We start from the raw sequence: 16,591 nt of genomic DNA on the forward strand, positions 1-16,591 counted from the left end.
AGTGCAACTTTTAACATAAAAGGAACAAGGGTTCAGCATGTAAACAGTTCCAGTAGTGCAGGTTTAAAATTATATAAATCCAAACATCCAAGCTAAGACATAAAGAAAAATATGTAAACAAATCAAAGAAACACCACTAATTATATACTTGTTTTCTTCATAATCAAAATTAAAATATAAAACTGTACACATGAACACTTTAAAGTAAAATTAAATTATCACGGTTTTCAGTATTAAAACGGTAATTGTTATAGTCAACATTTTTATCACGGTTTACCGTTACACCGGTAATTGTTACATCCCTAGTCTCTAGTTTATGGGCTCAGGTCACAGGTGATACTCAAACAGCAGAGACGTGTCTGTAAACTCGTGGTAATAAAAAGGCAGAGCGCTCTCTCCCCGTGGGGTCGGAAATCAAGCTGTTCCACTTAGCACTCCCTCTAGAGGTCTGGAGAACTTCCGTTGTGTAATCTGGATGCAGCTTTTTTTTTGTTGCATTTGTTTTCGGGGATTGTGTGCTTTTCTTTTTGCATCGTTTGTATATTTGCTGTGCGTTTGTGTATTTGGTTGTGTTGGGTGTATTTGCAGCGTGTTTGCTAAATGCTGGGCATGTGTTGTCAAATTAATGAAGGTGTTTTCTTAATTTGCTCGTGTTTTGTCTATTTGCGTGTGTTTCATTAAGTTACAGTGCGTTTGCCCCTGTCGGCCACCGTAGTTTTAGTCGTGCAACAGAAAACTCTGTTGAGTTAAGTTTAGAGAGAGAACACAGGAAGCCCAAGGCAACGGATATCCAGCCTAAATGAGTGAAATCCGGCGGAATTTCAATCTCTGAAGTGGAACGTCAAGGATATAGACTAGATGGCCGCCTACCAAGAGCCATGTTCAATCCGAGTTTTCTGCCTGTTAAAAGTAGGTTTTTCCTCACCGCTGTTGCACCAAATGCTTGCTCTTCAGGGGAATTGTTGTGTCTCTGTAGGTCATAGAGTGTGGTCTAGACCTATCTGTAAAGTGACCTGTTATGATTTGACACTATAATAAAAAATTGAATTGAATGTAAGTGTTCTATTTTATGTAACAGGTGCAATTTTAAACACGTAATAAAACATGGTGAAAGTAGTTAAGTTTAGGCAACAAAAATACAAAGGGTTAGTAGAACATCAGGGATTGGCTTAAAATTAGGGTTGCACGATATTAGGAAAATATCTTATTGAGATTATTTTGACTGATAATGCGATTGCGATATCATTCTCGATATTGGAGGGAATGATCATTTTTGTATCATTATTCTCATTTTCATTGAAAAATATAAGAAAATAAAATAAAATGATTGAAGTGTGATTTTTTTGCGAGGATCTGTACCAAACAAAGATCTTTTGTTTAGCCTGTAGGATACAATTTGTAGGCCGGGACGTCTCTGCACTAACACAATACTTTATTTTAGAATGGTTTGACACATATTTTGCCTTTAACAAATTTGTTAATTTTTTTTTGGATACTGCACTAGTTCATATTGTGATTTCGATAAAATTGTGATTAATTGTGCAGCCCTACTTTAAATGAGTCACGTAAAACTACTAAAATAAGAACATAATGTGATGTCACAGACTCACAGACAGTCATTGCCTCACGGATGAAGGTCTGTAAAACTTTGATTACTTTAACAATGACGGTTTGACGTTTAGTTTCACAAGGGACACCTATGAAAGTGCTTAGTGGAAGTCCTGTGTTTGTTTGCCTTCTTACACACATTTTTGCTTTGTATACTGGGCTGTGTCTCAAACCGCCTACTTGCACACTTCAAAACACTTAGTTTTAAGTATATAGTGTAAATAACGCAAAAAGTCAGTGCACTGAAAGTACCCGGATGACCCCCTAAAAACGGTCAAAAAGTTCAGTGTGGAACGATGGACCCTACTCGCACTAAACGGGCGCCATCTTGACTACAAAGCGGAAAGGGGAGTGATCAGGGACGTCGACCGGCAGCTGATTGGACGAACGCGTCACGTAGGTCTGGCTTCTCCCGGATTTCACAACCGAGCACGATGGCGGCTCGTCCAGAATACGATCTCGTATTTTACTCGAATCTATCGCGACAATAGTTCACCGAAACCTGTTTCTGAAAACATTTTAAGCGAGAAATAGGCCGTGCAGTCGCTGAATCTTCATTTCAGATCGACAAAGGTCAGTTTCATAGATTTTCGTCAGATTTTGAGAGGCGCCGAGCCGACTGCTCGTCATTTCCGGTAAGTGTTTTAACATAAGTGTTGATTTTGGGACAATACTAACCATCGAAAGTGGGCACTACGGCAGTAAGTGGTCAGTGCACATTAGCAGTGTACTGACGGAAGTATGCGTAATGAGACACAGCCTTCCTGTCAACACAGTTGCTGTTTTCTACAAATTAGGGAAACTAAAAGGACAAACTACAAAGCAGCGCACGCACATAGACAGACAGAGACACACACACAGAGTGGGCTTTACCTCTTTTGTATAGTGGGAATCTCTTGTCTTAGCTCTCCAGAACGGTAATGGAGTATCATGAAATATAATATCGGCAAGATGATCACACACACACAACAGCAGCCCTCTTTAGTATTTTGGTAATCACAGCCTTCTGAAGAGATAGACACACACTTTTAGGTTTTGGCTCATAATTCCTGAAATGTAAGCAACCAAGCTAATTTAATCGAGTCTTTAGACTTAGACTTAGAAAACTGTAATGTCCCCGAGAGGCAACTTGTTGTACAGTACAGACATATTAACGCATAACCACAACACAAACATTGAACAAGACATCTACAGCACTATTTATTTAACACATACAGTACATACACACATGAATAAATAGAATACAATAAAAGGAGTATGTTGCACTTCCCTAAAAGGCCTAATTTCATAAATAAACTACTGCACAGTACTTCACCTACAGTATATTCCTCCTCCAGTTATACCCCTCCCCACGTCTTATTTAATTGGGTTATTGCCGTGGTCTTTGTTTGATAAACAAATGGTACATAATATGTGGGTGTGACACTGAGGCAAACCATAACTGAACCAAACTGTCCGATTAAAGACATGTTATGCGTGTAACAGTGGCCGTTTCCCATAGACACGGTTAAACACTTTCCGTGAATTAATTATGAAATATCTGATTCCATAACACTTCCGTTTCCCCTCTACAAAACACTGACAGTTGAAACGTATCAAAGACAAAAGCAAACATGGAACCTTTGTCTAACACCAAGAAATAAAGTCCGCCAAACAAATCTGGAAAAATAAACCGGACACTCCTAACATTTGTGTCAAACATGTTTTTGTTTAATTTGTTTGACATGTTCTTGCTTTGTAAAGTAAATGGACAAATAGAAGAAAAGAAAATACTAATCGCCAGTTGCCTAATTATTTCTACCCTGAATACAGTACAACATGTAACATTTTGTTTACATTTAAAATGGATTACATGTAAACAGAAAATAGAGAAAGAAGAAGCAAAAACAGTAGGCTAGCATTACAGGATCATCAACCAATGAGTTTATGATGCCAGTAAAAAATGAAATGTACTATGAACACATTCTAAATCACTATGGATGAATATTAGGAAACCATGAGCAGCAGTTATTGTTAAGACCACGCGGAAATACAGAGAAAATGTCACCATGAGAACCAAAAACATTATAGTTTGTTACAGAAAGATGAATGAGTACTTACCATGTTCTCTTCTTCAGGCTCTACTCTTCAGTTAGCCTAACAGCTGGTTTGATTTTCATTGATATGGATCTTATGTCAGTTAGCTATTAGGCTAACTGAAATAAAACCATGCCAATCTCTAGGTATGGTGAAGGGCATGTGATGATGTGGGGCTATTTTAATTCCAAAGGTCAAGGGAACTTTATCAGGATGTAGTATCCTGGATCCATGAAATAACTGGCCTTTAAAAATAAAAATCTGCCTGCCTCTATGGGAATTTAACATAGGGGTATGTATAATTATGGCCACTGTATTTTAAGGAAGAACATTTATTTATTTACGATACATTATTCATTCACAAAAAAATTGGTGTGCTTAAAAGGTCAGATTTTTCCTCATTTTTTTTAATTAAGATCAATTTCCAAAAGATGATTTTTTTTATTCCTCTTTATAGTCAACTTTAGCATGGGTATGAATACTTATGAGCAGCACTGTATATGCGCTGCGGTGCGTAAAAGCAGCGGAACCTGCAGCCTCGAGCCGGCGTTCTTAAACAGAGACCCTCGTTTGTTCCAAAATAATAAATAATTTAAAAAAAGAATCTTGTTAAATAATAATAATACTTAGATCTGACAGGTTTTATCATAATGTAACCCAATTTCTGTGTTGGTGTAAGAAAGCCCAGGTGCTTGTGACGAGGGTCCAGCATCGATGAGATCGTGGGGGGCGAATGACACAAGCTCACCAGACTGAACCTGTATAAATATATGATGGGGGAATCAATAATCAGAAAAAATGCTGTATCGCAGATAACAGGCAAGTATGCATGTAATTAGGTATATCATGTAAACTAAGATAAAAAGTTTAGCTTACATTCATTCGCTTGATGAGGGAGGAACGCACTTGTGTCTTGAATTCGATGAGTCTGGGCCCGTCTCCTTCACTGCGCATGAGGTGGATATTGATGAGGCCGTGTGTAGTGTTTGGTCTGAAGTGCTTTAATGATAGTATGATTTTACACACAAATTCTCCCATTGGCATTTCAAGAAATGCATGGAAACAGGGGCAAGGAGAGCTTCGTATTCCGAGGGGCTTCTAACTTTAACTTGCTGCCATTCTGCCAGCCAAAAAAACAACAAGAACCTGGCTAAAATTATGTTTCTTTCTGTTATTTGTCCTTATTTTGTATTCATGAATTTGTCTGAAAACACGAATACAAATTAAAGGTGTTCCCCAGCTATTTAAGCAGGGGATGTGCAAGAAAAAGGAATGGACAAAATGAGCAGAAGCTAAGATTTACCTTCCTTCAGGCTGCATCCCACAATTCCCATAATGCAACTCGATAGCTCTTTTGTCAGTCCCTGCCTAATCGCTAAAATCCTGAATCTTTCCAACTCCACAAAATAATAATAATAATAATAATAATAATAATAAAAAAAAAAGAATTCTGTGGGTCATCCCAAGTTTGTGACTTACTTCTCTGGTTTCTGGCTTTGAGAGACGGATGCTTATGTTCACAAATATTGATTGAATGACCAGGTGGTGTTGCCCTTTAAAAAGCTCTCTGCCAGGCTAGCTGTACAAAGGCTCAGTCCTTACCGCACTGGCCGCGGGTTCGATTCCGACCTGCGGCCATTTGCTGCATGTCATTCCCCCTCTCTCTCCCCCCTTTCCTGCCTTCAGCTGTCATATCAAATAAAGGCCTAAAATGCCCCAAAACTAATCTTTAAAAAAAAAAAAATAATAACTCTACAGAGCCACAGAAAATACCAAACAACTGTTTGTTTTTTTGAGTTCCCCTTTAATAACACCTGTAGTAAACACTTAATTGGCATTCAAAATAACTGATCTCAAAAACAGGACCGACTGTGTTTGAGAGGGGATACAGTACTTCTTATGTAATTGTATTTAAGCTAGGTTTCCTCGGTCCATAAGATTTGTCTGTTTCGGGTTAAAAACACTAGTTTTGTCTGGATAAAAAAATTTGCAAAAAGAGAGAGCAAATGTTGCCTTTTAAAATAAACAACCCGTAGCGTGTACATGGCGTGTGTTTCTTAGCAACGTGAGATTGCCTCTGAAACCCTCCGCTCTAATCGCACTTTGCGCTAACGATAGCTTTAAAGATAGAGGGTGATTTATAGTTTGTCAAAAATCCTAACCCTATCCCCAACCCTGCATGTATGACAGTCTCACTATAGCTTTGGTTTTCAAGTTTCAAGGTAAAGGAAAGTCCAGTCATTGCAAAAAAAATAAATAAAAATGTGTAAACAATATCCGTAGCGAAGGTGAAGGGCTACACAGGTGGCAGCAGCAGCCGGGAGGAGGAGGGAGGTTCAGGATCCGGCGGAGGAGGTGGGAGACGCGGGGGCGTGGAAAGAGTCTGGGAGGTCCTTGGCATACTCTACCAGCTCGTAGGAATCTCTAATGTCTGTCAGACCGAACCAGAAGACAGTCCACGCCCCATTCACAAAGCTGCCATCACAATGTTTAAAGTACCTGGACGGACAGACAGAGAGAGAGAGAGAGAGAGAGAGAGAGAGAGAGAGAGATCACACGTCAAATGTCATTCTTTGTTTTGAATATTGTAACTAAGGGCCCTATTGTAATAGCAAAACAACAAATGCAAAGTAGGTAGGTCATACACACACCCCCCCCCCCCACACACACACACGTTGTGTGAGGGTCTCCCAACACACCTGCTATCTTGTATGTGCAGCAACGCAAGGCAGGGTGGGATTAACCGTTAACTGGCAATAGGATTTTTGACCGATAAGCCAAATATTATCAGTTAAACCAATATTAATAAAAAAAAATATTAAGTTTGCGTGCGTGCGTGCGTGCGTGCGTCTCTTACCAGGGGTTGATCCTATTGGTGGCTCTGGACCTCCAGAACAGTTTGCCCAGGTCCTGTCTGATGCACTCCCACAGGATGTGGCTGGTGCCCTGGCCCTGCTTGCTGCTGCTCACCACAAACTTGTCGAGGTAGGGAGTGCCGCTGTTCACCGGCTCCATGGTGACGATGGCTGCCGCGCTGTAGCTGGAGGGCACAGACGGATACAACGTGTTCAGGAGACTATTTTGCATACTCACATGCACACACAGGCCTTTGTTTACTAAGGACGATGGGATGCAGATGATATTACTTAACTACTGTTTGAACATAAAACATTTTTTTCAAATACCATATATATATATATATATATATATAGTACCTCTTGCATATATTTACACACTTTAACGTTTCAAAAACCATTAGTTATTTGTAATTTTTCTGTTAAAAGTGTCAAAATATAACGGCCTGACTTTTTTGAATTTACCCTAAATCCATTAAAATTTATTCTTTTCCTTTGGCATGATTTCCAAAGGTTTTTGTAGCCCTGTACAAAATTAAAAAGCATTTGCATTTATATGTCCATCATAATATAAGAACAAACTTTGTCCGATGATGTATGAAATATGGACATTATAGAACACAAATGTGAGATTGTTATTTAAAAAAAAAAAAAAAACTCAAAAGAAATGCAAATACTTAAGTTTCTTAAAGGTGCAATATGTAATACTGACAGCTAGTGTTTAAAATAGTTACTGCAGTCCAAATTCAAATACATTTTAAATAAAGACCAAATATAACGGATTACTTGAGTCTTTGTTGTTATTTGATAACCACTAAATAAAAAATAAAAACAATTTGAACAGGGGCCAGTAAAAACTGACTTGGGGCAAGCAGAATGTTTTTTTCACTTGCCCGGTCGGGCACAGAACCCTGCTAACACTGATCTGGTGGCCATTTTTATTTGCACACACCCTTCAGAGAGGTAGATGGAGTGCAGTCGTCCTTTCAGGGAGTCGATGTAGTCCTGCCTCAGAGTTTTATCAAACGACTTATTGATGAGAGCCAGCAGACGGTCTACATCAATCCCATCCAGAGAGCTGTAACTGTACACACACACACACACACACAGTGTTATACTTTTACGACTTTAGGGAATTTAGGGTTACGGGTCAGATTACTCGTGTTTGCTTGTGTGTATGTGTGTCAAGTGTTTACCGATGTATCGGGTCTCCGTTTTTAAAGAGTGTCCCCGAACCTGAGAATACAGACAGAAAGAACAAGCAGGTAAAGAAATGGTAGTTAGATATAAAGTCATGTTAATCATTGATGGGTGGTCAAAACTACACTCCCTCCCTCCCTCTTGGGTTACAGCTCAAAATAGACAGCTCTCCACGCATGTGTGCCTACATTTGGGGGAATGTCAGTGAGTACGTTTACATGCACACCAATATTCCACTTTTGCCTTGCCCGTTTACGGCTTACGGTCAGCTCTGTGCGTCGCTATGGTTGCTGTACACAAACCAACAAGCCAAAAGTTGGCCCGGCTGCGGTAAGGATGCATGCCCAAAAGAAAAGGAGAAACACAGCTGCTTCTAAACATGAAAGACTTGGATATCAACAGGTTTGTGGATATCGCAAACATCGCAACGCCGACCTTGTCAAGACAGACGGAATGAAAGAGGGAGGCTGTGTTCGCACGGTTAGAACAAGTCCACAACCGGTGGAATTTTTTTTATTTTTTTTTTAAATCCTATTTTGCACGGCTGCATCTTCATTAGCCATGTAAAAACAGCTTAGTCAGAATATCGTCTTTTTCACACCAAGGGCAAAAAAACGGAATATTCTGTGCATGGAAACGTAGTCAAGTGAGTGAGTCGGCGGTCTCGCCTCTGTGGCTGAACAGCTCGGTCAGCAGCGTGTCCGCCGAGGTGATCACGGCGGACGACTCCGTCAGCAGCTGGTTGAGGAGTCTGGCTATGGCCGTCACTCTGCGCCGCTCCGCGGCGCTCAGCCACGCCGCCGTGGACAGACTGGGCAGGTCGCTAGGCAACGACACTGTGTCCAGCACCTGTGACACAAATGCAAAGTGTTCAGGAGACAACACCTTTTATACACGGTATATGCACAATGTCTGACGAAACTGATACACACACTATGTCAGCAGACCCAAACAGAATCTGCAGTTGTTTTTTTTGTTTTTTTAACGGAAAATTTAGGAATTTAGCAGACAGTTTTTTGGCTTGGGTTGAACATGCGTTAACATTCTGAGTTTTTTAAAAAAAAATTTTGTTTAAAATCTGTGGAAAACGTTGCGTCTGCAGATTCCGTGTGGCCCTGTATATCGGGGATTCAAACACATGTATGGTGAAAAAGAGAGAGCTGCCCAAAGCGGGGGAAAAAACTAAATGTAACAATGTAATATAACCATGTGACGAAGGCCTTTGCTATGTGCTTAGATAAACAGAAGATTCTATTTATTAAATATATGGAACAGTACAACTTTGGCATGCGATTGGCGAAGAGCAATTTGGTCATATTTTTATGGAGTTTTTGTTAAATGTACCTATATAGTAATGTATGCATATGAGGTATGACTTTAGCACCTAATTATTAAATGTCGGTGCAGTAAAAAAACAAAGAACAAAGAATAATGTAGTTGTAATGCAATGTAAGTTTGCTGGTAAATAATATGTTGTTTTGTTTTTTTAAATAGAATTTTAAAAAATTGCCTATGTTGAAATAAATGGTATATATTGATATGAGTTTAGCATATCACCACTCTTTGGATCTGGACGATTCACACAAGTCGCCCAAATTGGCGTGGAAAAAGCAACATAGGCAGAAAAGCGAGTTGTTTGCATCCCTGTATCTTCTATGTCTATGGAAACAGAGTGAGAGCCAAACGCCAGCTGTCGTGCCTTGTTTTCTTGGCTGCGGAGACCTCCCGAGTTGTTCAGGAACATGACTTTGTGGGGTTGCAGAGCTCGGGCAATAGCTGCCGTCACATCCGTTGGGTCCAACATTACCGAGCAACCTCGCCCGTCCCGCCCCACGGGACAGACCAATGGGATTGTCCCGCAGTTCAGACTCCACTGGAGGAGGCTGGTGTCCACTGCAATGGAGGGTGGAGCACTGCAGGGAGATGAAAAGGGAAGAGGACGAAAACAGAAGAAGTTAAAAATGATGGGAAAGAAGGTCAGGATGAAGAGAAACCACGAAAAGGATGGGAACAAAGCCGTGAAGGAAATAGGGATGTAACCGTGCATCGTGAACCGTCGATGTGTCAAGATTACACCTGGTTGAGAAAAAAAAAATTGAATCGCGGTGCAATTTTAAAAACAGCCTACGGCATGACATTAGCTAACATTACACAGCAGGTAACGTTAGCCTACCGTTGCCTAGTAGCTAGTCTCACTTTGCCAGACCTTCCTCCGGAAGGTCCGGCTAGTCCACACAGTATTCAGGGATGGGGGAAAAACGTGCTCTGGTTTATTGGCATTTCTTTAAACCAATCACAATGGTCTTGGGCGGCCTCTGCAATATAGCCTCGAGAAGTAACTTGTTTTGGTGGAACGTGTACGTTCAAAAGTTGTTTTAGTCGTGCAACAGAAAACTCAGATTGGACAGATAGTCTAGCTAGCTGTCTGGATTTACCCTGCAGAGATCTGAGGAGCAGTTAACCATAGTCCTCAGAAATCCACCAGAGTTTAGAAATTACAACACAAAGAATGCAGAAGGTAACAGACATACGGGCGGAAATAGCGTGATCCGGCGGAATTTCCAGGCGGCACCGGAGCAATCCCAGAAGTGGAACGTCGTGGATATAGACTACCTAGTAGCTGGCTTAAACATGGTTAAAATTTTGACAGCTAAACGGTCTAACGTGTGGCTGTATTTCACTGGAAAGGATTCCAACACCGGAACGTACAGCAGTCTAAAGACACACATGAGACTAGCTGCACTTTGACACCGCTGGCCGTTGTCGGACACAACAACGGAGACGGGACTTTATGGTACGTTCAAGTCCTGCTCTGTAAGCTTGTGTTGCGTTCGTGAATCGTATCATGAGTTGAGTGTATCGTCAACTCCCTGGAAGGAAAACAAGTGTCATGTTAGGGAAAGAACAGACGTGTCCGTCAAAACGGCAGTCTGTCCACTGTGATTTAACTTCTGCAGACCTTTCGTGGTTTTCCAATAACTTTCTAATAATACCAATAACAACAAAATAATGATGGGTTGTAAAACAGCTTTAATGGTGTTTTTAGGCACATACAGCACAACAAAAATTAGCTATGTCTTTATACAGCCAAACCGTTAGGGCTTATTCACTCCCATTCAATGCATGACGGATTCATCAAACACTGCTGATGAAGACCTTGTGATAGGGTTCAAAGCTTTGTAAAAAGCTAGTAAGTGGACCTTGAGTTTGTATTGTACTGTATGTGCATTCTATGTTTCGCTTACCTGCAAGACAAATTTACCTTTGGGGACAATTAAGTTGAAGTTGAGGCAGATCAGGTTATGGTTTGGTCATAGGTGAAGAACATTAATGGCAACAAAAAGGAACATTTAGTTCTTATACTACTGCTGGATTCTACTGGCAACTCTACAATGTTTGTGTCAGTTCCAATTTGGTATCTTTTAGCATATGTTTTGCAAATGTTCAACATATGTATCTTATTATTAAGCATAAAAGTCCATAAAGCCAACAACAAGGTCCACTTACAACCTTTACCAGAGTTGTCAAGGGTGGATCTGTTGACGTGCATGACAGATTCATCAAACAGTGGTGATGAAGACCATGTGATGTGAGTTGAGCCAGATCAGGTTATGGTTTGGTCATAGGTGAAGAACATTAATGGCAACAAAAAGGAACGTTTAGTTCTTATACTACTGCTGGATTTTACTGGCAACTCTACAATGTTTGCATCAGTTCCAATCACCAATTTTTGGGGGGGTTTTTTTGTATCTGTTAAAACTGATACAAATTTTGCAGTTGTTAACATATCAGCTCCTGTGCTGAGAAGCTCCTTACCAAAAAACGATAAGAAAACAAACACATAAAGACACATAACACAGTGTGGCTGCACACCTCGGCAATCTCTTCTTCCCTGTGTAATATTACCAAAGATCAAGGGAAAATAGCAAGCCTCCAAACTTAATAAGAAACCTTGCGCACGTTCAGTCCCTACAAAACGTAACAAAATGTTTCATTTAATTGGAAACGATGCGTTGGACACCCTGTTGTGTTACGCAAGCGTTGCGACTGTGGCAGCTGAGAAGGTCATTCTTTGCATTCGGTTACAATCATTTTCCGAGCCTGAAGAAATTGGTTTACAGTAGGGGTGTCACGATTCTCCAAATCCTCGATTCAATTACATTTTCGATTCTAAGGTCACGGTTCGATTCGATTCTCGATTTTTACATTTATTCGTTTTTTAAAGCACAGGTTGCTATGCCATTTTTAGACTAGACTTTTATGCAATATAATATCTGACCTTTGTTCGCAATGTACCACACTACATTGTCAAATTTAAAACGCTTATTAACAACATAATGTAACAATAACTTATATCTTCAGTCAATTGGAAACTGACAGACGTTTGGTGTTTTAAGCCCCCAATGTCGTCTTCCAGGCAGCGTTGCCTGGAAGGCAATGGTTGTGGTTAGGTGCCTTGAAGACGACCGGTTGCAGCGCTGCCTTGAAGGCTTGGTTGGGGGCTTAAAACACCATCGAACCAGCACAGCGGTCTCAGCAGCTGAGCAGACAGAGAGGGCGACTCAGCAGTCTGTTAACTTGTTGCTCTCTTAATATAATCAATATAAGCTGCTCTGTTTAGGCTACAAAACGTTCATGCAGGCTGAAATTCAACCGTGCGGTTTTGTCGGGATAAAGCTATAAGCAGAAGGAAACTCCGCTAGCTGCTAGGCTAATGTGCAATGGTAAACACACAGAATATGATACACGCACATAGCAGAGCTTGCAAACTGTGGCTTTTTTTTTGTCGACGACGCGAACGTTGTCAACATAACTCACTGGAAATCCAAAATACTTCCACACCCGCGACTACAGTGAAAGAGGAGGGGGTTCAAGTTCTGTCGATGGGTCTCCTGCATTTCTTCGCAGCACTTCAACACGTCGTTTTTTTTTCCGCTAGTCAAGCCGAGCGGACGTGACACGGGGGCGTGGCAGTATCGACGATTCCATTTTTTTATTCGAGACTTAATTTTGGTCAATTTCAATTTTAAATCTTTGAAATGAAGTCACAATCTCCAAATTCCTGATCACTGTTGTAATAATATGATATTGTAGAAAAGTTTATTAAAGTGTCCCTCCACAACGGTACATAGAATAGCAAAAAAAACAAAAACAAATGTGTTGGAATCACAATGCGGACCAAAAATTAAAAAACATAAATTGGAGCCACCAGTTGGAAAGTTCTGGGAAACAGGAACACCCCTTGAATGGGTCTCATTAAATCAGTCGTACAAACTCTACTGTCCAACTTCTATCTGTGGACGTGTTGCTAACCTGGCTGAAGCAAACCCCAATGTGAAATAACGGTTTTCCAACTTCTTGTACTGGAATGCGGTACAAGTCTGGTGTGACGTCTTTCCCAGCTCCAGGTTCCGTGGTAAATGGAACGCAGTAGGGCTGGGCGATATGGAGAAAATAAAATATCACGATATTTTTGACCAAATACATCGATGTCGATATTGTGGCGATATTGTAGGGTTGACCATTGGTGCTTTAGCAAAAAAAATAGTAACACGATGAGTTTTGATAAATAATAAATAAATGTTGATGCAATGACTAAGTGGGTAAAGGCAAATAATAAAACAGCTAAAACAGTCGGGTAAGTTCCGAAAATGACATTACTTTACTGTAATGCAGCCTTTAAAACGAGTAAAAGACAACCAGTGTCATATCACGATATTACGATATCCAAAATGTAAGATGACATCTAACCTCATATATTTAAGTCGATATAATATCGATATATTGCCCAGCCCTACAAGCATACAAACATGCTGCTGATTGGGTAACACTTCTGACACACCCAGCAAACAAGAGAAAAACATATCGTAACCGGGAAACCATAGAAAAATTGCGCACACCGTTTTCAGGTTGAACGTGCCTCTGGTAGCCTCGTGAGACCGTCCTGATCTCGCGAGCTCCAGTTTTCCACTCGCAGATCAGTCTGGCATCTTGAGACAGAGAAAATTTGGAGCCGTTCACCAAACGACCGACCAATCAGCGTTGGTTTTGAGGCGGGTTTGGGTGTGACGCAACGAGAAGCGACTGTTCAGTCTAAACAACATGGCAGCTTCCACGGATGAGATGAGCATAGCTATCGCGCAAGTTTTATCCGAATTAGAAAGTATTCCTTCATTGAAAGAAGAGCAAAAAACGTCACTGGAGGCTTTTCTCGGAGGAAAATATGTTTTTGCTCTTCTCCCGACTGGTTTCGGCAAGAGTTTGATATATCGTTGATCTGATTGGTTGATTTGGCCCGTCTATCACCAACATAGGTGGTGATAGACAGATGGTTTATCCAATCAGCTAACCAGTATTTTCGCCCCTTCCAAAAACTTCTCCAACGGAAAGTTCCCAGATGGATATGCCGAGCAAATGCGAAGCAATCCATCTGTCGGAGTCAGGCTATGACCCTGGTGCCCCGGTATGTCTCAACACTCACCTGCTCCCACGTGGGGCTTCATGGAGTAGGAGGAAGGACTCAGCGGAGAAGAGTGGCAGGACGGTGGCCGAGTGCTGCTGCAGAGCCTCGGTCAGCTGCTGGCTTCGCTCCACCAGCCCTCGGGTGCAGCGAGACCCGGCCACCGGCTCGGTGGGCCCCGTCTGCTCGTACTCAGACCGACCCATCACCACCACAGGCTTCATATCCATCCGCTGCAGGAAGGAGAGCCCGAAGGCCAGACTCTGAACCATTTCCCTGCTGGCGAAAACTGAACTGTCCACCTTGGGAGAGACGGAGACAGACAGGCGTACACAGACGGACAGACAAAGATGTTTAGTGTTAACACTGTCTCAAACTAAGTAGTTCTCTAAAAGTTTTTTTAGTGTCACTCCGAACAACAGAATAGGTCGATTTGGCCAACACACAAGTCCTATTCTCCTATAGTTAACTCTCTTGTGTCACAGCATCTGTCACAGATTTATGTGTGAAACCTGATTCATCTTTGGAGTTGTCAGCTTTCTTGTGTTTGATAAAGTTACCGTTACAGTTAGAGGTCCAATGTGGCGTTATTTACTTTGTTTCACCTTACACAAAAGATAGGTTTTTGGGAGTTTAGGCTACTCTAATGCGATTCACATACAAACACAGTACAATATTTTACCTCTGATACTTTCCATCACTGAGAAAGTCCATTTTTATCACTTTCAAAAACATTGAAACAGAAGCACATGCTTTATCTTTCCTCAAAATTAACATGAATTCGTAATATTTAGACTAGAAGGATCCACTTTATCACTTTTAAGTAGCGAAAACGGGCTTCCATACCATATAATGGTTAGCCTACCAAACGTCAATGAGTAACTAGCATATTCATCCCAATAAACCCAAGTTCCTGGGTTTTATTTAAGACAGAAGTTTTGATAAGATCTTAATTAAGTTCACTTAGGCTAATACAAGCGTACCATGCCATAACGTTAACCTACCTCCAGTACAGCGAAGGCAGTAGATTGAGCCGAAGTCGCCCTCTGGAACTGAGTCAGCCAGTACCGAGCCTCCCGAGGGTTTCCACCAACTTCATTGAGGAAAGCCTTCACGTCCCGGTAAATGAGATTCCGGTTGGCCTGCAAACGTCTGTCTGTAGTGGAGAAATACCCCAGCTGCTCCTGCTGGGCCAAAGCCGCGGTTTTTCCTCCCGTGCCGGCCGCGTGTGCGCTCATCAGTCGGCGCTGTGGATTGAACATCTCCCGCTGACGCTGGCCGGTATTCCGGCTCGTGGAAGACGGGCTCGACAGGTACTTTCCTGCCTTCACCATGGCACGACAACCGGAGGCACCGCTGTTCACTTTGGCCATGTTGCTTCCTGAAGGAGTTCTGAGTCCCTCGGGCTGACCGCGGGAGTTAAGGAGAACCGCATGAAGTCCCCGGCGGATGCTAGCAACTCGTGGGCGAAGAGTGTTTCATTCAAAGCGCTGCTGCGTCGGCACATCTCAGATTTCAGCAGGCGCATGGGGTGGGGATGGGTGGAGGACGGTCCAGGTACCCGCTTTGGGGTATGGAACTTGTTCATACATCATTTACTTATTTCAATTTAAAAAAAAAAAATGCTAACATGTAACGTTATATGTTATGCTTTATGTTGTTTAACGTACAAATCTAAAAAAAACAACAACAAAGAAGGTCGACTGACAGACCCTTCTTTAGTGGTTGTTTACAGGCCGTGTTTTTTTTCTGCTCCCCTTTTATTTACTCTACTTCTGAAAAAAAGAAGACATTTTTATAATAATATATTTTTTTCTCCCTCAGTTTACACGCACTATTTAGAAATGATACTACCATAACAAATTACATTATTAAGTTAAACTCTCTATAGCCTAATAAATAGGCCTAATACACAGTTATTGTACCAACTAAAATGATAATCGGGAAGTCCGAGGCAATTGTAACAAGGGGCAGTGTGTGGAATTATATTTGTGCCAGTGTAACAAAGGAAAAAAAACTTCAGTATCAAACGAAAATAAGAATTTGAGAAAGAAAAAAAAAACTCACCGAAGCAAAAAATGTTGTCTCAAAAGTATAACTTAAAACAAATTATTTGTGTAATTGTGTGAAATTAATGGTCTTTTACTCTTTTGATAATGTTCTGTTCGGTTCCCTATCCTTTCTCTGATCAGACTTTTTTACCCTTAAGGTCGGCTTTGCAGTTATACAGCCAGCTCTCTCGTTTGAGCTGCCTGACTTCTTGTTTTGTTGTGTTACACAAGATCTGCGATAAACTGCCCGGCGCTGCTGTGCCATTGTTTTACTATGGGGAGAGCAGTGGAGACAACTTGGAGGAAGCAATACCTTTTTACCTGTTTGAGTAATAAGGAGC

The 16,591-nt window shown here is 41.2% G+C and overlaps 1 protein-coding gene across 1 annotated transcript; it reads right to left on the bottom strand.

Moving 5' to 3' along the window:
* Positions 1-5,471: 5,471 nt before the first annotated feature.
* nags (N-acetylglutamate synthase) lies at positions 5,472-15,740 on the bottom strand. Its single transcript, XM_031292608.2, has 8 exons — positions 15,204-15,740; positions 14,221-14,501; positions 9,439-9,652; positions 8,408-8,588; positions 7,736-7,775; positions 7,492-7,623; positions 6,542-6,724; positions 5,472-6,183 (listed from the first exon to the last, which is right to left on the bottom strand). The coding sequence occupies exons 1-8, from the start codon at positions 15,570-15,572 to the stop codon at positions 6,021-6,023; spliced, it is 1,563 nt and encodes a 520-aa protein (XP_031148468.1). The 5' UTR covers positions 15,573-15,740; the 3' UTR covers positions 5,472-6,020.
* Positions 15,741-16,591: the final 851 nt, after the last annotated feature.

This window comes from Sander lucioperca, chromosome 2, assembly GCF_008315115.2.
Source record: "Sander lucioperca isolate FBNREF2018 chromosome 2, SLUC_FBN_1.2, whole genome shotgun sequence".
Lineage (NCBI taxonomy): Eukaryota > Metazoa > Chordata > Actinopteri > Perciformes > Percidae > Sander > Sander lucioperca.

Coding starts and splice junctions, on each gene's coding strand:
- nags (XM_031292608.2), bottom strand. CDS start 15,572: ATGGCCAAAGTGAACAGCGGTGCCTCCGGTTGTCGTGCCATGGTGAAG. Junction 9,653..14,220: donor GAAGCCCCACGTGGGAGCAG/GTGAGTGTTGAG, acceptor ATCTCCCTGCAG/TGCTCCACCCTCCATTGCAG. Junction 8,589..9,438: donor TCCGCAGCCAAGAAAACAAG/GCACGACAGCTG, acceptor TTTGTGTCACAG/GTGCTGGACACAGTGTCGTT.